The sequence below is a fragment of the Myotis lucifugus genome, unplaced genomic scaffold (genome assembly GCF_000147115.1).
Source record: "Myotis lucifugus unplaced genomic scaffold, Myoluc2.0 scaffold_8, whole genome shotgun sequence".
Taxonomy (NCBI): domain Eukaryota; kingdom Metazoa; phylum Chordata; class Mammalia; order Chiroptera; family Vespertilionidae; genus Myotis; species Myotis lucifugus.
In genome coordinates this window covers 7,003,282-7,029,936 of record NW_005871056.1, presented here as the reverse complement: position 1 = coordinate 7,029,936, position 26,655 = coordinate 7,003,282, and the positions used below count along the sequence as shown (strand labels likewise).

Sequence of the window (26,655 nt, the reverse complement as noted above, 5' to 3'; positions counted from 1 at the left end):
TATATGAAATCCATCTCTCTGACACCTTGACCTAGCAGGTATTCAATAACTATGAGCTGAATGAATATTTGATAAGTATACAAATTGCATATTTGATAAGTATACTAATTGAAGAATATTGGTATTTCTTTCTTGTCATAGTAATAAGTTCTATTTTCTTTTAGTGAAAAGACATAGTTGAGGGGAAAGGCATGCTTATATTTCTTCCTAGAGGAGATAGTACACCAATATTTATTGTGCCAGACACTGTGCTAGGCTCTTTGCCTGTCTTATTTCATTAATCCTCACAACACCTTCATGAGTTGAATATTATTATGTCCATTTTGCTAATAAGGAAACTGAGGCACAAAGAAAACGTGCCCTGAACCTCAGAGCTGTGAGTCAGAGCAAGAGTTGTCTGCGCCCCTCTTTTGCCTCTCGGTAGGATGCTCAGTTAGCAGTGCCAGGGAACAGAGTTGCGTAGATAGGAAATTATAATCCAGGGACCACCGTGCCCCAACAGTTCACGTTTAACAGTTTATATGCAGTTACTGTCACAGCAATTCAGTATCCTGGGAGCAGCAAACACAGTGGAACTATCTCATGGTCAGATGTCCCTGCCTGGCTAGCCAGGTGGCACCAGAATATTTAGGAAGAAATTTATCAACTTTTATACATCAGTGTGCAAACGTTGGAAAAGTGCTCCAGGTGAGTCTGATGCCCCCACAACACACACATGAATACCCCAGGTGAGGACTTCCGTTCTACTCCTGTGGTTCCCAAAGTTGGTTGGGAGACCTGGATCCCACCTCCCGTGATTCTGATTAGTTGGTCTGGGTGCAGCCTGGGCATGGGTGTATTGAAAAGCTTCCCACAGGATTAACTACATAATTTGTGAGGCCTGATGCAAAATGAAAATGCAGGAGTCCTTGTTCAAAAATTATCAAGAACTTTGAGACTGTGACAGCAGAGCACTAAACTACCTGCAAGCCCTTCTGAGCACGGGGCCCGGCATGACTGCACTGGCCACAGGCCCCTAAAGCCAGGCCTGGCTGCCCAGGTGGTTCTAAAGTGCAGCCAAGGTTGAGAACCAGCCAAGGATCTTTCAAATAGATTAGTTAGTAAACTGCCAAAGGCTCTGGCATACCTGGAATTTATCTCTACATCTTTTGAGTTCCTTTGAAAGCAGTGCTTGCATTCGGGCTGCCTCTCACTGCAAAGGACTGATGCAGAGGACAGGCATTATAGACATGAGTGGGGAGAAGGAAGGGAAGAAGGAAGAAACCAATGAGTGTGTGGCTTTGGAAAGTTCTATCTGCATGGAATGGTGTGGATCACATGACTTTCCTAATTGGAAAATGTTATCCCACTGTTTAGTGTTTGTGGCTGATGTATCTTTAAGTGCTTCTCATACTTCAGCTTTAATTACATCCTGTGTGGGTGTCTCATCATATAGTTTTAAAAATGGTAAAATAAAAACATGCTCTCCTGAGAGGCTTTTTGGGGCAGTGAAACTATTCTGTATGATTCTACAATGGTGGGTACAAGTCCTTATACATTTGTCCAAACCCATAGAATGAACAACACCAAGAGTGACCCCTAATGTAAACTATGGACTTGGGGTGAAAATAATGTGTCCATGTAGGTTCATCAGTGACAGATGTTGATAATGGGAGAGGCCGTGAGTGTGTAGGGACAGGAAACATATGGGAAATCTCTGTTTCTTCCCATTAATTTTGCTGTGAACCTAAAACTGCTCTGAAAAAAATAAAGACTTTAAAAAAAAGCTCTCCTTGGGTAGGGAGAGATGGACTCTGAGGTTGGTCACAATGGTGGTGGTCATTACTGCTCTCAGAAATGCGCTCTGCAATCACTGGAAAGCAGTGGCTTAAAGAACGGTGATTCTGTAAACATAGCTCCTTTCCTGTCTGGCAAAGAAATAACTTCATGTTCTCCAAGCCCAGAGGTTTTCAAAGCATCAACTGCAAAGAAGTCACTTAATCCATTAGCCTCACTCAGAGGCTGTGCTCCACCCTGTAATGAAGTGCCCCCCTCCCCAGTCCCCAGCCCAGTTGGGGGCAACTCTGGCTGGGAGAAGAAGAAGAACTCTATGCCAAGCCCTATACCCAACTTTGGGCTCATCACTTCCCCAGCCTTAGCTTGCTCAGCTCTACACAATAAAAAGAAGTGATGGACTGGCAGCCCTTCCTAACAGGGTGTGGAGTGTGTGAGAACATGCTTTGTAAAGCACAGACTGTTGGAGACACATGTGGGGAGGGAGTGGGGATGGAGGTGGAAGAGAAACGGAAGGAAATGTAGGTTTCTGCAGCCTAATGGAAATTGGAGGAGGTTTATCCGAGACACAGCAGGGCTTTTTGCCAGGGGAGTGGGAAAGTCTAGCTGCCCTGTCTGGGCATAGAAGCCTAGGGTGCTGAAGTCTGGGGGCTCTGGCCGCTAGCATCTCCACAGTCTCATAAGGAGTGGGAGTCAATGGGCATACTGTTGTTATTAGTAACGAACAGAAAACCAAGGCCTTGGGTGGCTGACAATCCAACAAACTGCTGTCACCTATGATCTTTGACCATATACTATCTTAACAAACTATTTTTTGCTTTTTGGACACCTTCCCTATAAGGAGGGCCGGAACTTGAGGTCTGTGGTGCTTTTTGATTTGCCACAATCTGAGTTATAAAGAGTTTCCGAATCGTGGCCATACGCTTTTCATTTTTTAAATAATTTATCATCCTTAAAAAATATTTTCAACAAATCAAGCATTACCATTATATTTAAAATAGATGCTTACAAGGAATGATTGGGTAGTGATCGTGGTTGATTCTTCCCATGCAGAGCCTTTACTGACAGTAATTGCAGTCAGCCTAATTTTGGACTGGCTGGACTTTGATTGGCACATGTCTTTGCAGCAGACCTTGAGCCTCTCTTACAGCAAAACCTCCCCAGGGCCAGGACTCAGCTCTAGCTTCAGGCCAGTCTGGTGGCCAGTGGCTCTCAGCAGGGGCTCTTAAAGTGTGGTTCCTGCCCAGCAACAGCAGCATCACCTGGGACCTTATTAGACAATGCAGATTCTTGAACCCCACCTAGACCTACTGGATCAGAAGCTCAGTAGGTGAGGCCCTGTGACTTGGGTTTAACATGCCCCCGGGGGATTCTGATGCCTGGCTCAAATTTGAGAACAATTACCCTGGAGGCTGTCAGCTGAGAGTCATTTAGCCAGATCCTGTGATTGTCCTCCCAGACAGACGGTGAAATTATTCCCTACAAGTTTCAGCTGCTTGCCAGTTCCCCTTTCCTACCTTCCTTGACAAAATGAGGAAAAGAGGAAAAAGAGGCGCAGCCGCATTAAATACCTCAGCTATTAAATATAAAATCAGAAGGAAAGGATTTTCAATTTTTGAAAATGAAACATCCAACCTGCCAGCAGGTATTTCAAGCAGTAGCTGTTGGCTGTGTGTAGCGCGAATCTACACACAACTGCACTTCTTTTTTTTTAGCAGCATTTTGAAGTCACAAACTGCCTTAGGGGGAAGGAAAGGGGGAAAGCAGAGCTTCTAGTTACTAATTCAAAATTCCACCAGAAAAGTGACTTTTAAAGAATAAATTTAAACTAGGTTTGAATTTCCAGCAAGTTTTATTACACGAGCCTGTGCAAGATAAGTAGGTTATTGCTGAACCAGGGATAGTAAAACCATGGCAGGCTTTCCCCTACCTCCTGACCCTGTGCTCAGGGCAGGCATTACTAATTGATTACAACCCTATTCCTCCTTCTCGGCCGAGTCCCCCAGGTACCCATTACCAGGCTTCTGGAGTTGAATGAGATGGAACAGCCATTGTGTTCATAATAGCTAATACTGAGATGGTGAGAGCAAACTAGTGTTCTCTTTTCTGGTAGCTTTTTGTGGTTGTTAGACAACTGCATACCTATAGACCACTTATTTTCCTAACGTAAGCAAGGACAGATAATTAAAAATGCTAAACATACTGGGTTTCATTGTTGTCCTTCTTAAGGCACAAAACTGATCCTATTAGGAGAGGTGGGCCCAATGATGGGACCAAGATATTCCAGGGAGAACATGCTGTCCCCAGGAAACGTGGGATAATCTTTGCAGCATACAACATGGGCACAGTAAATTCCAGGACCAGATCCTCGTTCTCAGCAAACAGGCTTTGGCATTCCAAACTGCTGGGTAGAATTTACCATCAGCAGCAATGGCTTGGTATACTTAGTTGCTGTTTTCCAGAACAATAACCAAAGTGGTAGGTGGTATGAGGGTTATGTTCACCAGACCCAGATCAGCCCTATTTGGGTTTCAATTCTTACTCTACCATCAACTCAACTAACAGCCTGACCTTAAGCAAGATATCCCCTAAATGTTAATTCCCTCACCATTTTCAAAACACACACACACACACACGGCTATTATGAAGGTTAAATAAAATAATGTTTATAAAGTTAGTAGACCAGTGTCATGCACATGATGAGTACTCAGTACATGCCAAGCATATTAATTATAATTACTGAAGACATCTATTTGCTTTCCTCTTCTAAAACTGCCTTCTGTGACTCTTACCCAATAGGAGGCTACCCTCATGTTGCCCACCCTTACTCTGAATGAGCCCAAGAAAGTAAGGCTGGCAGGTGGCCTTTCTATCAAATCATCCCCAAGAAATCCATCCTCTTCTTCAAAGAGAGAGGTGACAGGCCTTGCTGGCCCCATTCTCATCTGTACAAATTCCCTTTCCCCAAATCTCTTCACCCAGCCCTCTCACCACAAGCCTCCTTCTCCCTCACAATAAGCCATCTGTGGAAATGCTGAATCGGCAGCTGCTGCAGTCAGAGGAGGATGTGTTTATTAATTAAAGTACAATTGGCATGTCTTCCCTTGGATGACACCTCCTGGTGACACCTCTACCTACATTTCCATGCACTTGACAGTCACACTCAGGGCAGCTGCATATAGTTATATAGTTTACACACTGCAGGATTGCCATCCATGCAGTAGGGCCCAATCATACATGGCAGCCCTGGTTTATGCGCTGGGTGAATCTACTGAGCAAAATGGCCAGAATGAACCAGTGCATTGGAATTCACCTGTTAAATGACTCCTATTAGTCAGATTCATGGTTACAAAGAGCTGATATTCTCCAAAGGCACCAGATGGCCTTTGGATAGAAACATCAATTTTTTCCATTATCTTCAGGGATAAGAGGAAAGGCTGCCCTTCCTTCATTCCACTGGGACACTTTCAGAACACCCATGAGCTCACTCCACCTCTCCCAAGTCTCTCCCCAGTCTCCCAAACTCTACCCAGCTCTTATCCCTGTAATGATTTTTCCCTGAGGGTCTACTTTCATTCAACCATATACAACAAAGACTTAACTGAGCACACTAGGCTAGGCATGAGACTAACGAAACCACTCATGTCTCCTTGTCCCCACAGAACGTTGAGCCCGGTGATGAAAGATGGGTATTGAACAAATAATTACATAACGACAATGAGTCGTTATAATTCAGTTTTCTTGAATGGTATCACACCTGGCTCATAATTACTATTTTATTCCTGTATTTAATACCTCCCACACTTTAGAAGACTCTTTGGCAGTTGATATAGTTCTTTAACCTCATAATTTCTAGATTTTACTCTATTGGCCTTCACTTGCTTGCACAACTACCACTTCCCATACCCTGGGGGCCAGGCAGCCTTCCTCTCCTTTCAAGATGTTTAATCTGATGCCCCTTATTTCTGGCCATGGCATTTCTTCATGCCACGTTTCCCCCATCAACTCCAGTCACCAAACCCAAGAGTCACTCCATTCAACATGATTGGATACATTCTGGTTTAGACCAGTTTAGTTATTTTTGTGCAGCCTTCCTTACCACCATGGATCCCAGCATTTGCTATCTTAAACCCTCTCCAGGCAAAGCCCCATAACTGGTCTCCATGCCTCCAAGGTTGTACTGACCCTTTCCCATCACCCCTTGCTAGTCCACTCCAAACACAGCATAAATCAATTTCATCTCCCCACCTTAGTCCTGTCACTCACCCTGCTCAGAAACCTCTAGGACAGCAGTTCTCAACCTGTGGGTCACGACCCCTTTGGGGGTCGAACGACTCTTTCACAGGGGTTGCCTAAGACCATTGGAAAACACATATATAATTACATATTGTTTTTGTGATTGATCACTATGCTTTAATTATGTTCAATTTGTAACAATGAAAATACATCCTGCATATCAGATATTTACATTATGATTCATAACAGTAGCAAAATTACAGTTATGAAGTAGCAACGAAAATAATTTTATGGTTGGGGGTCACCACAACATGAGGAACTGTATTAAAGGGTCGTGGCATTAGGAAGGTTGAGAACCACAGCTCTAGGAGTTCACCATTTTCTACAGAATAAAATCCATACCTCAGTCTCTGAGTCTCTAGGCCTCAGCCTGATTCTCTAGCCTCAATGCTCAATATTTATCCTCAGCAAATCCTTCTTCCCTCCTTGTTTTCAGGATGCGCTACACAGAGTTTCAGCCCATCCAAAGCCTCCCAGGTCCCTCTTCCCTGGCTCCTTCCCTGCCACCAAGCCTCTCCTTCCACCTCCACCTATGTTTCTCTGAGCCCCTCATCTTAGCTCTCAATCAGCTATCCTCTTATGTGTCTATGTTAGACAATAACCCCTGCAGGACAGCATTGCTAGGCATTCAGTGTATTTTCTGGGATCCACTACAGTTGCAGGCACAGAGTCAATGTTTAATGAATAAGGATCTTGCACTCCCAACTTAATCTCTCCTGCAACAAACATGACCCTTTCCTCTGGCTCCAATTCAACAGGCACAGGCTGGTTCCTTTGCAAATTCTTTGAAATAACCTTGCACAGTCTGGGAGTGTGCTAATAAGTGTTAAGCTATCAGCTCTCCATAAAACAAAGAAACAAATACCCCTGATTTGTAGTATTTGCCAATTCCCATGGTGTAAATACTCCTACCATGGCTGATGTTACGCGACCAACATGATATCACTGAACATGGGGCTGGAAAGATTTGTAAGATTCCCAGCAGCCTGGGACAAAGACCTCTGCCTGGTCGCTGCTGACCACCCTCAAGCAGACATCTATCTCTCAAAGAAGACAGCACAAAATTGGCTCTTGCGAGGTAATGAAGCTCACACCAGCACAGCACTGCTGGAAAATCATGTGCATTTTCTTCTTGATATCTTAACTTTTCCTCTTCTGTCTCATTATCTCATGAGTTTCACAAAAACTTACTTTTGCTACTTGTGTGAAAGCTCAGGCCAAAGATTATTTTCTTTGTGAAATCTTCCTGATCCCCAAACCCACTCCTTGAATAAGGCTGAACATTGCTAGGTTGGCCCAACACTTTGTACACACCTGTGTTGGAAATAACATAAAATACTGAGCACGTTATTATTGGTCTGTTTGCCACTAAGACTGTCAGACCTATGAGGGGGAGAGCAGTTTGTTCACCTCTGGAATTCCACATCCAGCATGCAAGACGTATTCAGACAGAGCCTGAAGAAGAAACAAGTGAAGGAAGGACAAATGACTTATGATTCTTCTTTTCATGTTTTGTTACCACATTGCAACCCAGTTTTTGCCCCCTGCTCCAAAATCTGGCAGGGGGTTAAGAGAAATATTACCAATTACACTGTATAAATCTTGCCTTACAATTTTTTTTTACCTGACCTTCATACCAGCTCTTTTAGCACAAAGTGAAGTCAATCTCAGTGAGACAGGGTGTGAGAGAAGCCAGAGTGGGGGCAATGGAGAAAAAGAACTGGAGAATGGAGAAAGATTGGTTCCAACCTAGAGTGTCCACTGTTAAAATGGCACCAATCATGCAGAGTGGATTACTATCTCAAAGAGAAGGGTGTCTGGCTGAAGGGTGTCTGGCTGAAGGTGGTCAACAGCAACCAGGCAGAGGTCTTTGTCCCAAGCTACTGGAAATCTTATAAACTGCTAAATGTATCAATCCTTCCCCAGTATCACGTGAAGCCTGAGCTTCTCTGTGCAGAATACACAAACGTCATCGAAGGCTACACAAAAATTGAAGGTGACGGATAAAACAGGCCATCAATTGCCCCTTTACAGGCTTCCAGTAGTTGGTGAGCTCACCCAACATTATAATTCCCTGGCAGGATCATAAGTGAGAAGGCTTTTTACTCCTCCCCTGACAAAGGCGGAATGGGGCTGATGTGTGCTTTCTGGGATGAAATGCAGCCCAGGACACATTGTTCTAAGCACATGACATAAATAACAACATTAAAATCACTAGCACCATTACCACATGACACAACCACAATTAATAATGTAGGGGAAACAGGGTGCAGGACTGAACATCCACCTCGCCAACACTCCTTCAAGTTTACTGGAGAAATCTGAGTCCCTCAGAGTACTCCACTTTATCTGGTATCCAGCCTTCCAAGGCAGGATCCTTAAGTATGTCAGTGTCTAAGGAGGAAGAGAAAATTATCTGCACAGAAGTGAAAGTCGTGGTTCAGTAACATATTTAATGAAAGTCAACGGGAAATATGTATAGACTCATGTGGATCAGATCATAGCCAGCCGGCTGGAACTCTTGAGGGGCTGGTGGGAAGAGAGTGGCATGCCCTCTCTGTGAGAGTGCCAGCGCCCACCACAGTGATGCCATGAGGTTAGAGCTCTTTAAGAGGAAAACCAGAGCATGAAAATGGCGGCCTAATGGGGCAAGCTTTCAAATGCGACTTCCAATTTCACAGATGGCTTTTTGACCCCTCAGTGCATTAAGGGAGGCAGTGAATGGAAGAACAGTGACTTTCCCCTAAAGATAATATATGAAGTGGCTGTCTGTACGACTTTGACTAGACATATTTCATGGAGTTAAAATATAAAATATTATGGGAAGAGGCAACTCCATGGCTCTTCAAATATATGAATAAAGACATAGGAGCTAAAAAGACTGAAGCATATAAGTGTGGTGAGAGCTTAAACAATGGCTAATACAAATTAAAGAAGAAAAGACAAAGAATGTTGTAGAAGAAAATAAAAGTAGGAAAGAAGACACGAAGCAAACACATCTTTAAGAATACTCAAAAGCAGCAGCAGAGGAGACAATAAAGATTTTACTTATAAAGTAATGATACTTTGGGATATTTTGCTCATTTACATTAATAAGGCTGGGTTCACTATCAAACTGACTTAACTACCAATCCATTAAAGGAAGATGAAAATTCTGGATCAGTCTTTAGGTAGATTTCCTGAGAGCATCTCAGGCAGTTAGTTCTCTGTAAGGCTGGGTTTTTATTCCCAGCAGTAAGATGGATGAGCGCACACATGTTTCTTGGGAGTGAAACTTGTCATGTGTTACCATTCATATCATAGATGTTCTGTAGAAAATATAGTTATGGGTGAGTTTTCTTCTGGATCCAGGGCTTCCTCTTTAATCCATCATGGTCTGTTTCTAAATGCATGCATGTAGGAAAGGAAAACTAAATGCATGGGAAGAAATCTTGGCCCAAAGGCATGGAGATGTCATTGTCAGTGAGTGGGATACTAGGTCCAGCTTTCTAAAAATTTCTATTTTTTTTCAAAGTCTTCTCAATTGAGCGCTCTACATCTTTTTCCTTATCTGAATTTGGTGGTCCATTTCCAGAGCTATTTCTGAATCTTTTAAAACTACAGCTGACTTCTCTGCAACACCAAACATGGCCACCATGATCAAGGTCCCCCAAAGGTCCCTAGAAACACACTGCAGATGGCCAAACTCATCTCCTAGGGAGAAAGATGGTAGAGAACACCTAGAGTGGTGGGCAGAAGATTTTGGACACCAAGAGAACAGAAACGAGGGGAAGGGAGAGCCATACCTGCTCCGATGACCTCTTCAATTTTCACAAAAGATACATCAATCTCCTTGGCAAACTCCCGGACAGCTTCGTTGGGGTCCTCATAAGTGAAGGGGTCAATGTAGATCTTCATCCCTGGGGAGCCTTGTTGGAGGAGATAAGCAGGGTTAACATCCCGAAGAGGAACGGTGGTCATTAAGCACAGGCTGCTGTCCCCAGCAGTGAGGGTGTGGCTGGGGGGTCTCTCCTGCACACCAGGCTGCCTCTCCTTGCCTTGCTGGGCCTCACCATCTCCCTTCCCTCCGGGCCACGCTAGCCTGTTTCTCTGTCCTCTACTTCTCCTTCTCCTCCATATTCTCTTCTGAATTTGAGCTCTTGATGAAAAGTGGGACAGATTATTTATAAGTGACAGATCAGGACCAGTTCCCTTACCGGGCGCTCACAGAAGGCAAGGAAGCTGATTGATGCCAACCCAACGCATTAGCGGAAAAGTGGTGGTAAAATGGTAGGGCAGATATCAATATTTATCAACTTGACAACTTTCCTGAGTGGAGGCCGCCGTTAAGGTTATTACTGACGGCTATGTCCAGGGCTGGAAGAGGGATGAGGATGGATTTAAAAAAAGAAGAATTTGCTATTGGAAAAACCTCAAGATATAAATACCAAGACAGTCTACTAGAAGAGAAAATCCGAAAAGGGAAGCACAGGAAATACTGATAGAGAAAAGAGCAGTGTCTACATAAAAAAATGAGGTGGAATGAAAGAAAAATTGTAATTGAACCCCCCCTGCTTTCAGACACACTGAAGTATGAAAAACGAATAAAATGGTGAATGAGAAACATATAAAGAAATATAGACTTTGTCACTGATGTTTACAGTGGCAAGATAAATAGAGAATTGTCACTGCAGAAAAAATGGATTAAAAAAGTGGAAGAGAGGGGACAAAAACAGGAAATGGAACCCAAGAAACAAATGGATTCATTCACAATGTAATTCTTCAGCATGTTAGCTGTGTCATTAGGCAAAGTATGGAGATTGTTTTCATGGTGGTGGTATGTAGTAGGAGGGTAAGCTTTGAAAGCTAACCAACACAGTCTAGCATCCCGTCCTGGTGAAGAGGAGGCATTTTCCCTGCTCACTGATGCTGTCAAGGTCATGTAAGGGTCCGGTTAGCAGGCCAGGCAGATCTGGAAACGCACAGTGCTCTATGCCCTCAACTGGGGCCCAAGGCACAGGCTGGACCTCAGGTTCCCTGAGCTCTGCCCCTCAGGGCTGCATCCCCCACTCTAGCTTATCCTCGAATGACTCCAAGCCCTTCACACATGGTTTAGTTTTGACATTTTCATCCAAAAATCTTCTGAAGATTGCTCTACAGCTTCCTCAAATTAGTTTGGCTTGGTCACCGATTCATTCAAGGATCAAAATGCCAGAGTATAATCCAGAGGGAGAAGGAAAATAGAGGAAAGTATTGAAAGGGATATTTCTTTAAAGCCAGAGAGATCCAGGTGCCCTGCTCAGAGGAACTGCTTTTTCTGAAAGATGGGTTATTCCCAGTCATTAAATAAAATCACTGGTAGCACGCGGGAAGGCCTGCTTTAGGACAATCAACACCATCCTAGCATGCTCCTTGGAAACCCAGGATGACAACATGGACTTTGGAATCTGTTGACTGAAATTTGGACACAGCAAATAGATCACCTTTATACTAGAATGTTCTAATCCCTGGGAGACAGGAGAGAAATGGGGAGAGGGAGAGAGATGGGGAGAGGGAGAGAGATGGGGAGAGGGAGAGATATGGGGAAAGGGAGAGGGAAAGGGAAAGGGAGAGGGAGAGGGAGAGGGAGAGGGAGAGGGAGAGGGAGAGGGAGAGGGAGAGGGAGAGGGAGAGGGAGAAATTCTACTTTAATAACAGTAGAGAAGGGGAAAAAGGGTGGTGGTTCATCTCTTTCTCATTTGGTAGGGAGAACAAGTGAAGAGGAAGGAGGATCGAGGACAGGTTGAAAGTGTCTAACAAAGCCAGACAAGCAGCTCCAGAAGCAACACTTGAGAAAAGATTTTGAAGGCAAGTGGCTTATCTGGGCCCTGATCCTAAGAAGTCCCTGTGAGTGAGTGGGGAAGTGAGAAGGAAAGGACGGCAGTCTCTGGAGTGTGCTCTCAAGCCACTACCACTGTGGGGAACTGAAGCAGGCTTCAGCCCCTGGGAACCTCTGGGGACCCCTGGGGAAGCTCTGGAAACCCCGGAAATAAATCACCATATGCTTCAGAGCTGGGCCACCCCGTAGAGGAGGGAGCTGTGTTATTACCACACGATTCCCATCAGTCATTGGCTGGAGCTGCTTGGCCTGCTGTGCAGGTGGGTGGGGAGGCTCCATGGCCAGAGAGAGCATTTAGGTCAATTGGGTGAAGGGGGTCAAATATATGGTAACAGAAGGAAACTAGATTTTGGGTGGTGAACACCCAGTAGAGTATACAGATAGTGAATTGTTATACACCTGAAATTTCTAAGTGTTATTAATGAATGTTACCTCAATGAATTAAAAACACACAACAGAAACAGATGCTATAGGTGCAAGTCAGCCTGTGTGCATTGGAGGGGTGAGGGCATGAGAGGAGGATACAACAGACCCACGCAAAATGCAAAAGGGACCACAGCCAGTGTCAACAACCTGTGATTTCCCCCAAATTCTGTGCTGAGAGGAGGTTGAGAGCCCAGATGCTGAGGCCCAGAGCTGAGGTCAGAACCCGAAAGACTCTTACTAACCCAGTATAACGCAACTAGTCCATATCCATCTCTTCTAACAATTTTCTCCTCTGCCAATGGAGGGAATAACACCTCCCTCTGGGGTGGTGATGATGATAACCACAGTGCAAGTGACATGCCTAGCACAGTGCCTGATGTACAGAGTGGGCTCACAAACTGATATACTGAGATGATTACCAGTAAATTGTTCTAGAAAGTGTCTGGGGAGGAGGAAGGGAAAGCGAAGTAGGGTGGGCAGTGAGGGACATAAGCCACTTAGGGTTATATTAGCTGCGTTAGAAATGACTACATTGTTATTTTAGATCAAGGGCTTTGAAACGATGTATGTTAAGCTGTCCTACAGGATCTCTTCCATGGAACTTAATTAAACAATCTAGAATGTGCTGTAATGAATGGTTTGCAAGTAAAGACATATATAAGGATGAATGAGAAAGGAGTCTCAGTTAATGAGCTTTACAGATACTGGCCCCAATGAGTTCTGGGAAGGAGCTATTCCCAGAAGGGAATGGCTCATGTCTTCTTGATGGTGCCAGGATTCTTTTAGGCCAGTAATAGGCAACTAAGTGCACACAAATGGGAGAAAGTTCACACTGTAATGACCGGTGCAGTTTACTCGCAGAGAGGTTCGCTACCTTGCTGGCTTGTAGAATTATGGAGTGTGTGTGTGTGTGTGTGTGAATGTGTGTGTGTGTGTACCTGCACAGCTGCTATTCTGGGGCCAGGGGTTTTGATTGTTTCACAAGAAGCAGAGAGGTTGCAAGGAGCCTAGGAGTGGTGAGGTGGTGTTAATTAGAATGCCTGGCCTCAAGGCAACAGTAGGGATCAGTCCTTGTTTACCTGAAATTGAGGATCCTACTGCTACATTGAGGAAAGGAAACTGACATCCAAAGTCTAACAAAGGCTCAAACTCAGTGCTTTTCTTCTGATAGGGTCTGATAGGGCTGACCTAGGAAGTGGTCCTGGCCTACAACCTCTGGCTGGGGCGGCGATGGGCTGTCCTAAATCAGAAGAGGGATGCGGCTGAGCACCTCACTTAATGGCTCCCCCTGCATCACCTCGTCTCCTCTGGGTGACACTTCTCTCCAGGCCTCTCTCCTGTGTTACAGCCAGCCTTTCTCAAGTCCCAGATGATGATGAGAGAAAAGAACGCCTTGAGCTGGGCAGAACAGGTCATTTGTCTTTCGGCTCATTTTGCGTTTCTGCATAAATCCTGCATCAGCCTGTTCCTGCTCCCACTTGCCAGTGAGCAGTTTTTAATTATCAGGAAAGTGGTATTTAGTGCAATGAATCACCAGACAGTGAACAAGGAATTCAAGTCAGCTGCCGAGTCAGGCAGCGCCAAATGTTTGGAGATGGGGCTCAGAAAATGCTCTCAGATTGTGAGTGTTGGGGAAATATTATTAGTGGCACTAATCATAATATCGAATGTAATCTAGAGAGATCATATAAGGCCGTTTTATAATGCTCTGTCCAATGCTTCACGTTATTATTGTTAATATTCTATATTTATAACATTTTACAGTTTCTGGTCATTTTTAAACATAGGGCACGTACCTTTGGCACAAAACTGGTGTGTATGGATCTAAACTTCTGATTGTTAGTGCCTTGACAGAGGAAAATATCTTAAATTTTATGATCTTCTAGTTTAGCAGTTTCTATTAAAGATCTAATTTGTAGATGTTTGTTCTCTGACCTCAAAACCCATTTATGCTATTGCTGGGGTCACAGCCTAGACTGCCTAAAGCTTTAAAGGACCATAGTTCTGGGAGATTTGCCAAATCTTAAACATGAACCACGGCTTTAAATATATTCGGTTTGGGGAGAAATAACTTCGCCATGATCCAGAGTGTTCTTGCATGGTATGGAGAAGTCCTTGAAGCAGAGGGAACCCCTGGCCATTGCCAGACACCCCGCCTCATTAGATCAGGGTGCTGTCAAAAGTGACGATGCTGGGACAAATTCTGGGGATGCTGGCAGATGTGTGGGGTGATTCTAAAAGGTCACTTGTCAAGTTTACAAGTGCCAGGTTTTCAGGGCAGAACAGAAGCAGGCTGGGAAAGGGCCAGCTCCAAAGAGTAGTGACATTTAGGGATGACAAGCGGAAGGAGAAGACTGCTCCTCTTCGGCCCTCGTGTGCATTCAGAAAGTTCAACATCAGAACCATGGACATCTGTTAGGTCCATGGATGGCATGGCTGTCTGGGAGGCATCAGGGGTGCCAGGAAGAGCCCAATACCAGCCCGGTTCTAGAGAGGTAGTGAGTTAGGGTATTTTCAGTCACTGATATCTTGTGTCCCAATAGGTTTCACAGTCATGGAAAACAGGGAAGTGTGTTTCCATGTTTCCTACTCTGAATCCAGGCCAGATTTAGTCATTTTCGTGACTCACCTAAATCTGGTCCAGATATCTAAGCACAAGAGGGAACAGTTTAGGGAACTGCATATAAAATTCAGACCCTGGAGGGGACTTCATCCAATCCTCTGTCTCAATACATTGAGCACCCCTCATTTTTTCTCAGCACTGACTAGACACCCAAACAGCATTGCTCTAAGGACTGTGGGAGTTACGGGGAAAACACAGCTCGTGCAGTTCTTTGGGCAATTGAGACATGAAAGAATTGGGATACGGTGCTGGAGAGTCTAGTAAGAGTCACACTTAGAAATAAGCTGTGAATGCTGATGAAAGCAGGGAAAGCAGGAGGCTGTGAATGTCAGTGTTCAAGGTCAGAGGCTTAGCAGGACAAGTCACATGATCATGCATTGGAGAGAGAGAAGCTTGGAGTGTCATGAGGCACAGCTCAGAGAGAGGACTGCCATTTCCTGGAGTGAGGAGACTGTGCCCAGCTTGAATGTGGAGAGAAGGGGAGACTCAAGTGGAACAGCGCTGATGTACTAGCACAAGAGAACCTTGATTACCAAACAAAGGCATTAGGAACGCTGTCGTCGGACACACAGAGCTGACAGCTGTTCCATCAGCAGGGGAGGGATGTACTGAGCACGGCATCCGGGAGTACATTTGCTGGTAGGCTACAGCATTCACATGCATTGTCGGGGAGGAACTGGAGGTTGAGAAGACAACTATGAGGTTGTTGCAATCATGCAGGTAGGAGATAACAGGACTCAACCATGAGAACGGAAGATGAGACAAGAGAAATTTCAAAGGAAGAAGTCACATACTTGGTGAGCAACTAAAGATGGGCAATGAGGGAGGGACAAGAAGAATTCAAATCAATGCCAAGTCATCTAGAATGAAGTGGTCCTGCGAACCAGGTCATGGACTTAGGGCAAGAAACCCTATTGTTAAGGAAGTTGGCACATGTGGTTTTGGACTGTGAATGCACAGATGAAATATACAAGTGCTCAGAAGACAGTCATAAAACAGAATGGAAACAGAGTCAGAAGACAGGTCCTGGAGTTTAGATTTGACTGGCACCTGGGTGGCAGTTGAAGCTGTAGATGTGAAGGGCTGAAGATCCAGCGGTTTCTTGGATTGAACCTGCCAGGAAAGGTCAATGGGCCCTAGAAACAGTTTGCTCTACCTGCTTCTGAGGCCTGAGACCAGGACAATGGGTGGTTGTCTTTCTCCACGAAAGAGCAGAGATCCTGGGTGCTCAGCCAGGGCTCGGGGAAGAATACAAGAGGGGAGCCCCAGGGTAGGCAACGAGTTTAAAGAGCAGTCGATCCTAGGACCATCTTCCTTCCACCTTCTGTTTGGAGGTTTCACCACACTGTCACCCTTTGTTCTTAAAAACCACAGTTATTGACTAGTATGTGTCTGGGGGAAGGAAAGTGGATCAGTCTACTAGCTATTGAGGAAGGTATTCCCGGAAAAAGAGTTTAACATCTTCCTGCTTCTTTGGTATCAATGATCAGGGAATGCATGTCCTTCTAGGCAAGACTCACTGGTTCTGGGCCATTGAAATCCTGCCAGGAACATGAGAGCCACAGCCAATGAGCTCAAGACTAAGTTGACATGGTTGCTAGAGGCTCTGGCTTAGAGCCAGCAGTGGACACATGGGTAAATCTAGCTCATTCAATTTGTTTGACATTTAATAAGCACCCACTGAAAACAGCCACCTTTTGCACCTTGGGGCCTTGCCTCCTTCCCCCAAAGGCCCTCATTTACTCATACTCAGCTATGAATACTCCTGTTACCTCCAGAACAAGCAGCCAAAATGTCCACAGTCTGTCTCCCTCCTCCAGGAGGTAGACCTGACCTTCACCCTGGTACTCAAGGTGATTTCTAGTAAACTAGATGGTATGCCCTCTACAGTTCTGAAATACATGCTCCACCCAGGGTCAAGAAAGCCAGATGTAGAACCTTGGATTTAGATGTTTTTCTGGTTCTAATGTTGTCCCATGTCCCATCTAAAGCAGGAATCTGCTCTACAACATTCTTGACTGAGAACTATCTCTGCTTGAATGCTTCCAAGAACAAGAAGCTCACCTCCCCACCGAGCAGCCAGCCTCTGTGTTGGACAGCTCCAATGCGGGGGTAGAGGATGTTCTTACACTGAATCACATCTGCCTTCTTTGATCTTTCGCTCAGCGGTTCCATTTAATCTCATGCTGCACAGCATGTCCTTTCCTTAGCCATGATGGTGTGATGCTTGATGATGACCGCCAGGTCCCTGCCTGCCTTTCTTCTACACCAAACTGGTGTTTCTGAGTCTTGGAGGTAACAGATTGGGACTTGGCAGCCCCCACGGGCAGGCTACTCTCTCCTGAACAGCTGCTTTGCTGACAACGACCTTCCTGAAATGGTCCCCAGAACCAAGAACATCATCCAGATGTGTTCTTACCAGCACAGAGGACAGCAGGTCTGTGCATCACCCCCTCTGATCTGAACTTCCACGGGGACTGAAGTGCCAGACAGACCTGAGCTCAAAACTTTGCTTTATAAAGCACTAATTCTAAGACTCTGGACAGGTTACTTGTCCTTTCTGAGGCTGTTTCTTCACATGCAAAATGCACCTCATGGTGCAGTTATGAAGCTTAAATTAGCTATGATGTAAAGTACTTATTACACTAAGTGCTCAAAATTGGAGAAGAGGCCCTGGACTGTGAGCCTCAGTTGGTTGGAGCATCATCCACCAAAAGGTGGCAGGGTTCGATTCCCAGTCGGGGCACATTCCCAGATTGTGGGTTTGATCCCAGGTCGGGATGCGTGTATGCAGGAGGCAACCTCTCTCTCTTTCCCACTCTCCCTCTCTCTCTGAAAAAAAAAGAGAGAGAAATAAATAAAATCAATTAAAAAATTAGAGAACAGTATTATTCTGCATCAGTAACAGCACTTGGCTTCTTTGTAAATCAACTACATATCACTCATATTAACCATGTGGTCAACTAAATACCCACATTTTCCCCACACAACTAGCAAGCCAGGTCTCCTCCTTTTTCACACCGCTTCCTTTTTGTTTTAACCCAAACACTAGACTCTAGATTTATCCCTCCAACATTTCAACTCGCAGATTTCGAATTAGCATTCAATGCTGACGGATAGTTCTGAATTTTGATTCTGTCTTCTACGGTGTTAGCTATGCTCTCCAACTGTTACCTACAAACTTGATAAGAATCCCTAGGCCTGCACCTGACTCATGAATTTAAAAAACACTCAAACAAACAAGAGATTGAATTGGACAAGGACTGGAATAAAACCGGTGCCTTCCTGCCTGGCTGACAGTCACTAACCCACTTTCTTTCGGCATGAAGACAAGCTCTGTGCCCACTTGACAATGCTTGCCCTTAGAGATAATCAAATATTTTTGCCAAAATAAACTTCAATTTCTCTTGAATTTACTAACTGTGTAACCCCAGTAAATGAGATGAGGGCCCCATTATTTTTTCTTAATAATCCTGTGATGGTTCCTGATGATCACAGAATTCAGTTTCTAATGCCCAGAGCCCATCTGCTCCAGCCTCTTCAAGATTTGGCAGGGATCAAGCTCGCCCTTCTGTTCTGTAATCTTAGTGCTCTGCCCTCTTGCCCCACGTGACAATGAGAGTGTTGGCCAGTCTACAACCTTTGGGCACATACCCTATTTGTTTCCATTTTTCTCAAAGCTTAATAATATTAGCTGTGATTATATCTGCTGTTGCCTGCAACACAAGAGGTGGTTCTGTTAGGGCTGCCTTTGGAAAGCCCTTGACCCCTTACCAAGCCTTTATATTCATTCCTCTTTCCTAACCTTACACACTCCATCCAACTCAGAAATCAGCGAGGTGTCAAGCGTGTGGTTACCTAAGCCCCGTAAGTACCTAGTAATGTTTTCCAAATGTAGAATCGATGGAACATTTTTAAAATGGGTTCCTATGCCCACCTTGGCCAACCTGGGTCAACCTGTCCAGGCAGTTTTTAATTAGCCAACCAACGCCTCCTGAGAATGGCCCACATAAACCATGAGGGCACACCATGTACCTGCCTCTTCCTGGACATGGGAAACCCACAGCCCCACCCACCCATCCTTAAACATGGACCTCGGGCTCCTGGGCGCTACCATCCAAGCAACCAGCACCATCTCCAGCCCACTTTCCCTTCCCTCAGCTGCCTTAGAAGTCTGTCTTCTTTGTAATTCAGTTCACCTTTTAGAAATGCCTTTCCCCTGTATTCATAACTGTTCTCTTTTTATCCAGTCCCTGCAATCTGGCTCCTCTTTGCCTTCCCTGTAGTCTCTTTCACCCAAATCCAAATCCCCCTTTCATATGCCTGTCATGTCTATCAGAGGATGGACATAAACCGGTGTCCCAGAGAGCACTGTGTTCTCAAACTGACCAGATCTGCCACATCACATTGCACCAGAGAAGGTGTTCCACTTGCCGCCATTTACATGGTGTCTCCCTTAGCTTTCACATCATCCTGGAAGGCAGGTCTGGGAGGGCAGGGCTATGGTGCCACATGTCCTGCCTGCAGGGAAGAGAGGCAGGGCCCTCTCGGGCACTGATGAATGAGGCTGGGATGCTCCTGCAGGTGTTCTGTCACTCCCAGGGCAGGAAGCCCTCAGAGCTCCAGGTTGCTGTCACATCCCAGAGGGAGGCACGGGCACATGGATGGTCCAGGTATAGGCACGTTCACATCACACTTTATGGACCTTTCTGCCTCCTACACTGGGTCCCGGCGGGGGGCGGATGTAACAAACCACCAACCAGGACACCTTGAATTAGTCCTCACCCCATTCTCACATGCTCCTGACTACCTGGCACCTTGAGCCACTGCAACATGGGAAGATCATGGGCTCTGCAGCCAGACGTAGAGGGTGTGCAGTCCACTTCTGCCACCTATGAACCCTGTGACCTGGGTAAGTCGCTTACCTCCCTAGATTGGTGCCTAAGTTCTGGAGTGGTTGTCAGGGTTAGATGAGTTGAAGGGAGCTACCAGAATAAAGGAGCAGAGCAGGCTTTCATAACTAATCATTCCTACCCCTACCCTGTCTTGGGCCAGGCCCATCCTCCCTCTGAGACTCGTTTCCTCTTCTGTTATACATGCGACGAGTCTTCCCTCAGCTCTCCAGCCCTCACACTGTGATGCTCCAACAGTAATAGCTTCAGTCAGAGGGACCGAGATCCATAGGAGAAAATGCACTAATGCAACTCAGTGGATGAGACTATGAGTTTAGAGAACTAAGCGCAGAAGAGCCAGGTTGCAGGGACTGGATAAAAAGAGAAAAGTTATGAATAGAGGGGAAGGACATTTATAAAAGGTGAACTGAATTACAAAGAAGACAGACTTCTAAGGCAGCCGAGGATGTGGACTCTGGTCCACGAAGAACTCTGCGTCCACCCCGAGTCCCAGGGATGGCGACTGTGCAGCTTGTCAACACTGTGTCTTTGGCTGACCCCAATGGTGTAGCAGGGCCATGATTACTGCGGACTGGCTTTGAATTTTCTGTGGACCCTGAGAACCATGGAAGCTGTGGGCATTAGATGTGATACAATCCCCCACAGGAGGGCTATGAGAACTTGGGGAGCACCTTTGTGCATTTTGGCACCACGTGGTGGTCCACCAGAGCAGGTCCCTCCAGAGCAGGAGACTGGCCAGATCTCAGGTTGAAGTGCCCCAAAACGCACCAAGCAGTACCCCAACTTGGTGATTGGGGACCCTCTGTACCCCACCCAAGGAGCAATAACAAGGTTTAACTTGTATGCTTTTGAAACGGAAGTTCCCTCCTAGGGCAACCCATTCTCATCTTTGGCCATCTCTAGTCTTCAAAATGATATTCCCAATTTTGGGTCCCCATGGCCATCTCTACATGTATTATCTGGAGAGTGAGCAGGATGCTAAATCTGAAATGGACTTTACAGTGGCTCTCAATGCAACAAAGAGCAGAGAGCATTGGGTGGGGGCAAGTCAGGACCCTGACGCAGAGGCTAGGAGGTGGGCAGGTAATTCTGATGCACCCTAGAGGGGGCACCTTCACCTGAGAATCATAGATACAATCAATGTCAGCAGTTAATGCACAGGTTAATATCAGTAAAAGCATCTGCAGATTTTGCAGTGAGGTAGAGAGTCAGGCTGCAGGAAAGGAGAGAACACAATAGGGTTTTCCCCTCTAAAACTAGTGACATCTGGTTAAAACGGAGGCCCAAGGTAGCCTGGAAGGGGGAAAAGGGCGGGTGGTGGTAAACAGGACTCTGAGATTTTCAGGAGCAGTGTCTGTGAATTTAGAGAGAAGCCACTCTATTGAACCCCCTCCCCTGGTTCATACTGTTGATGTGGGGCTGCCTGGATCACTGTGGAACCACAGTGCCTCTGAGCCAGCCGAGCCCACGCCTCCCTCCCAACCATGACTATCTGAGCAGCAGCCCAGCTGCCTGGGGCTTGGTCCTCTGCAAACCCTTGGCAATTTCTTGGTCTTAGATGGAAAGCCCCTGGAAAACGAGATCGAATCTATCGAGTGGCCCCTGTACGACCCAAGCCAGCACTGGCCATGCTCGAACATGAGCTCCTTCGTGGCGAAGCTGCTGCGTGGTTGTCCTGGAGACGTAACCTTGTGAAGCGATGAGTTTGATCCCTGAGAACTTTCGCTTTTGAGCCCATTTTTGCTCCCAGAACTGCCCATTGAAGGCATGCTCAGTGTGTGTGTGTGTGTGTGTGTGTGTGTGTGTGTGTGTAGATAAGGCCTGTTTTCCATGTTCACTGCTGTGTGAACAGGGAGAAAAGGGCTTACACTTCCACAGAGGGTGTTAGGTGAGAGGAGGCTTACAGAAGAAGCCTGGGCAGCGCAGCACAAAGTGCTGGGACAGATTGCGGAGGGCATCCGTGGAATTTAAAAGGAGTTATTTAGAAACAGAACGTGTCCACTGTAAGGATTAAGGATACCGTTTTCTGGAGGAGGGAAGGTGGCCCGGCTGACCCAGTGCGACATTTTCAGACTCTGCAATGTTGTAATCACACAGATAAAAGAATAATTCTGACACAAGACTTCATGTTGCACATTTCTGAGAAGCAGTTTTAGTTGTAAAAATCATACACACACACACACACACACACACACACATATTTAAAAAAAGATAATGAGTGAAGAAAACTTTTAAGGTACTTTTAAAAAGAAAATACTTGGGAGATATCCCAACACTTCGGCCTCTTGGGCTCTGCTATCTTTTAATTCCCTACATTCATGTTCCCTGGCTTATCTGTGAATTTGGTTAACTCATTCCCCAGCCGCTCAGCTGGATTAGATAAGAGGGAAGATGTTAATAGGGAACCCTCCATCTTTCGCCACTGTGTCTGACTTCAGGATTCATTGACTTGCTAAACCCAATCTTTCCCTGCACTCCTTGTCCTATACGGGCTTATCAATGCAAAAGATAATCTGCTTGCCAGGCATCCAGTGAGTGCCCACAATGGGCAGACAGCAGACCAGCAGACAGGGCGGCAGCCTGTGGTCCCTGAGGACATCAAAGAGAGGCGGTGCTGGGCCACTGGGCGCTGGGAGGGGCTGTGGTGGGGACCGGCCAGTCTGGCTATAAGGAGCTCTCCAAGCACTCGCCTGCTCCACTCAGTGGTTCTCCAGGGATCAGTGGGTGTCTGCTTTCTACTCACCTCGGCCCGTGCTGTAATGCTGCAGCTTGTCACTGTACACAGCCTCTTTGCTGTAAGCCCGTTTCCTGTGGACACAAGGAAGAGGAGCTCTCTGAGCCTCTCTGCTCCAGGACCTCCTTCCAGGCCTCCTGTCCCAGTGGGGGCTCACCCAGGAATCTACTGGGATGGGGAACTGCTTCTCTCAGTTTAGGTGTAGCTCTTGTCATGGCCAGTGCTCTAGCTTGACCACCACTGTGGGCAGATGGGTCTGCTTTCAAGTCTAGAGGCTGGGCAGAGCCGTGGGCCCCTTCAGAGCCTGGGCAGACTCCTGAGGGTGCTGTTAGTGCTCTGGCTGCACTGCAGCACTATAGGCCTTTGCCCAGCAGAATCTAGGCTAACCACCGAAGGCAGGAGCAACAGTATTAAAAATTCACAAGGCCTTCAGGGCCAGCCCTTCTGCAGAACTTGGAGTTCCTCTTTTCCTCCTTGGCTCCCTTCCTGCCTGCTGCCTTATGCCCTCCACCAAGGCTTTTGGCTCTTTAACCAGAGGATGGGCTGAGGCACATGCTGGGATGCTCCAGTGGGTCAAATGCAATTTTGCAACTGTCACTCCGAAAAACTGTTGTGTGCGAGGGGCGCTAAGAGTCTTGTCTAAAATGAAGCTTGAGGATGGATGGGTTGATTCATAGCTTTGCCCAGCTCTTACAGGGGATTTTATCCCAGGCACAGAGAGAACAATCTGAAGATCCAGGCTGCCTGTGGATTGACATGGAGTGATGATTGGGAGAGCGGAGGTGTGTCTGTTGAATGGTCAGGCCCTGTCCAGTCTGCATGACCTTGGAGGGGTCTGAATGTCTGAATGTGGGGTTTCCTGGGTCCAAGGAGAGCAGTCAGGGCCAGGAGTGGGGGGCCTACCTGCTACAGACGATGGAGATGGCCACCAAGGACACGACAAACACAACCCCGGCCGCCGCCGAGCCAGCAATCAGAGGCAGCTGCTCCCTCAGCTCAGACTTGTAATCAGCTAGGTAAGAAAGAGGCATTAGAATCTTCCCATGTGCCCTTTGCATACAGCTGATACTCAATGTATGATCCGAAGACACAATATATACGTGTGTGTGTGTGTGTGTGTGTGTATGAAAAATGAGTATTTAAGTATGCCCCAAACATTATTCATTGTTTATTTGAAATTCAAATTTAACTGGCCATTCTCAGTTTTATTGGGCAACCTTAATGACAATACCTTTTGAACTGAGGTTCTCCATGCCCTGCATCAGAATATCTTAAGCCCAATTGTTAAACATGACTATTTCTGGGCCCCTACTCAGATCTCTGAAATCAGAACCTCTGGGTGAAGAGCAGGGTATCTGCATGTTTACCAAACACCATGGGTGATTCTTATGCTCCCCAATGTTTGAGAACCAGCCTTCAAGTCTGTGGTGGAGACAGAGACTGCTGAAGTCACTGCTCAAGTCTCAAATCCTCCCGCTCTCTAAAAATCAATGTTAAACACTGAAGGTAGAGTTTCCGTTTCCCTCTGTTGAGAGCTTTTTGTAACATGCATGCTTTTAAAAAGTTAATTTGGCCAAAAAAAAATGCAAAGAACCACAGTGAGGAGTCCATAACAATGTCTTTATACATTAAAAACATCATAAAGCAAAGTGACCTTCCCACAGGTCCTCCTGCCCCAATGACCCTTCTCCGATCAACCTTCAGACTCACCTTTGCGCTGCCGTTGGGGCCCAAAGCTGCCATGAGCGTAATTACTACCGATGTGTGAACCTCAGTCATTAAGATTAATACCCTCGAATTTGGCCACTTACCAGAACTCTCTTATATCTAGCCCCTCTTGGGTTTACAAAACTTAACTGCCAATGTAAAAGGAATAGCCTTCTTGGGAGAAATCTGTTACTTCTTGATTTGTCTAGCAGGATTGCCAAGAGACCGGTGCTCAGATCATTTTGAGTTTTGGGCTTTTAATCCTGTGTACCTCCTGATGCCAAAGTGCCCATAAATCTAGATGGTAAGTGAGGTGCAAAAGGGGGACAGAGTCCTAAAGGAAAAGAAGACAGCCTGCGTTCCTTTCACTCTGGCCGTATCATTAATCCGAATGAACTGGCTCGCCTTCCCAACCCATCTCACCATCCTAAAATATGACTGAAAATTCATCTAAAATAAACTCCAAATGGATTGCAACTCCCAATCCTATAGGCGCCAGAGAGCCCCTACTAGAGCTCCCAGGAATACATGACTGGGAAGTGGTGGGCACCCATGGGACAGCAGTGCCTCACACGGGAACGCCACCAGCACTGGCTCCCCTTACAACTGTTCCCAAGAAAATGAATATTATGATTTTTATATGAGATCATCTGATTTTTAAATCTTCCTGGTGAATTTTTAAATTGTCAAAAATATAATGTGTCATTAGAAAGCCTCAAGCCCTGTCAAGTGCCTAGCTGAATAGTATTGGCCTAAAATAAAATGTTATGTAAGGGCAGCCTGCTTTCTATATAATTTAGGTAATAAAGGAAAAATGAAAGGCTTTCAGTTTGGGAGGCTGGGAATAGACTGACATTTGGAAAACTATCAGGAAATAGCTCATAAATGAATAAATAAATGTAGATAGATATGTAGATAATATATAGATAAACGAATACTTACACTATGGTAAATGGCTAAGAAAATGGTGAGTGAACAACCAAGCAGTCACACCCAGGCTCAATGTTCAAGCTAGAGGGAAGTCTCCTTTACATAAGTGTTAAAGGGGGTGGTCTCAGAGGAGTGGGGGAAACCATTCTAATAGGGAATGAATAAAACCGAAAAGTGGAAGTATTTTTGGTGACAGACTTTCTGGCCTTGGGACAGTTTGGAAAACAGTGGGAAGATGCCTGAGCAGGACCTACTGGGGCCACATATGAAGCTGCCTCACATATTGTGAGATGCTGGGTTCATAGGACTGCCACACCTCACATTTAGTCTCCCCGTCCCCTTCCTGCAGACCTGGGCTCATGACATGAGGCTGTGAGCTCAGTTCCCAGCCCCCAAGAACAGAGTGAAGTGGGAGTGACAGGCATCTGGGCCCTGATCCAAAGGCTGGAGGGCACACTGACCGGTGTGGGTCTCACTGCTGTGCCCTTGCAGGACCACATGCAGTGACCATGTTGTTCAGAGACCCTTCAAAGGCAAGTCATCAGATGTTGGACAGAAATGGACTGGATTTCAGACAGATGTCGCCCTATACAGCATATTGGGAGGCAAATCCTGCTAAGGGAATTCCACTGCAATGCAGGTAGAGGTTGGCCTCTTGGCTGCGAGTGCAGCTTCTTTGGGGTGGGGCTTCTTCTCCTCCCTGAACTGCTCCCCCTGTGCCAGGTCACTGGCCCACCCCTTACCGTCCGTCAGAGTCTGGAAGCACATCTTGCCGCTGAACTTGCCGTAGCCAGCCACGGTGCGGGCGCGCACCTGCACCACGTACACCATGCCCGGCCGCAGACCGTCGATCCGAGCTGTGTTGGTTTGGCTCCTGGCCATGGAAGAGTTGAACTCATTGTGTTCCTGACAAAGAGCAAGGGTATTGGTCAGTGGCCTGTTCCTGAGTGCAGCACCCCCAGCCCACTCCACCCTGGAGCACCCAGGCTCCACCAGTTCTTGGTTTTGCTGATCTGCTAGAAGTTGCCACCAGCCCCAGGCCATCCCTCTGAGTGGGGACAGGCTGTCCTGGACTGAGGGAATAAAGAATTGGCTCTGGACCATGCAGTAGCTACAGAGCAAATGCTGAGCTCTCAGGGCCTGGGGCTCCAGGTCATTTTCTACTCCTCCCCTCTCCGGGGTTCAGAGATAGAATAACAAAGCACAACCATCTTTGTGAAACCCTATCTAGTCTCTACCTCAGCAGGAGCTCACTGGACACAGTGGGCCACCCTATGCCTGCCTCTCTTTGCTTTGATTCTGCTGAGATGTTTTCTTTTCTATCCTCACTCAGGATCTCCCTGATCACTCCTCACAATGGCTGCACAAGATCACTCTGTAAGCTCCCTCAAGTACT

The 26,655-nt window shown here is 46.2% G+C and overlaps 1 protein-coding gene across 1 annotated transcript in view; it reads right to left on the bottom strand.

Moving 5' to 3' along the window:
- Positions 1-26,655, bottom strand: part of EPHB1 (EPH receptor B1) — a 277,930-nt gene that overhangs the window by 52,506 nt on the left and 198,769 nt on the right. The window contains exons 6-9 of the mRNA XM_023749311.1: positions 26,003-26,165; positions 23,526-23,634; positions 22,632-22,696; positions 9,855-9,977 (exon numbers count right to left, since the gene is read on the bottom strand). Of these exons, the coding sequence (XP_023605079.1) occupies positions 9,855-9,977; positions 22,632-22,696; positions 23,526-23,634; positions 26,003-26,165 (460 nt within the window). The remainder of the gene's footprint in view (positions 1-9,854; positions 9,978-22,631; positions 22,697-23,525; positions 23,635-26,002; positions 26,166-26,655) is intronic.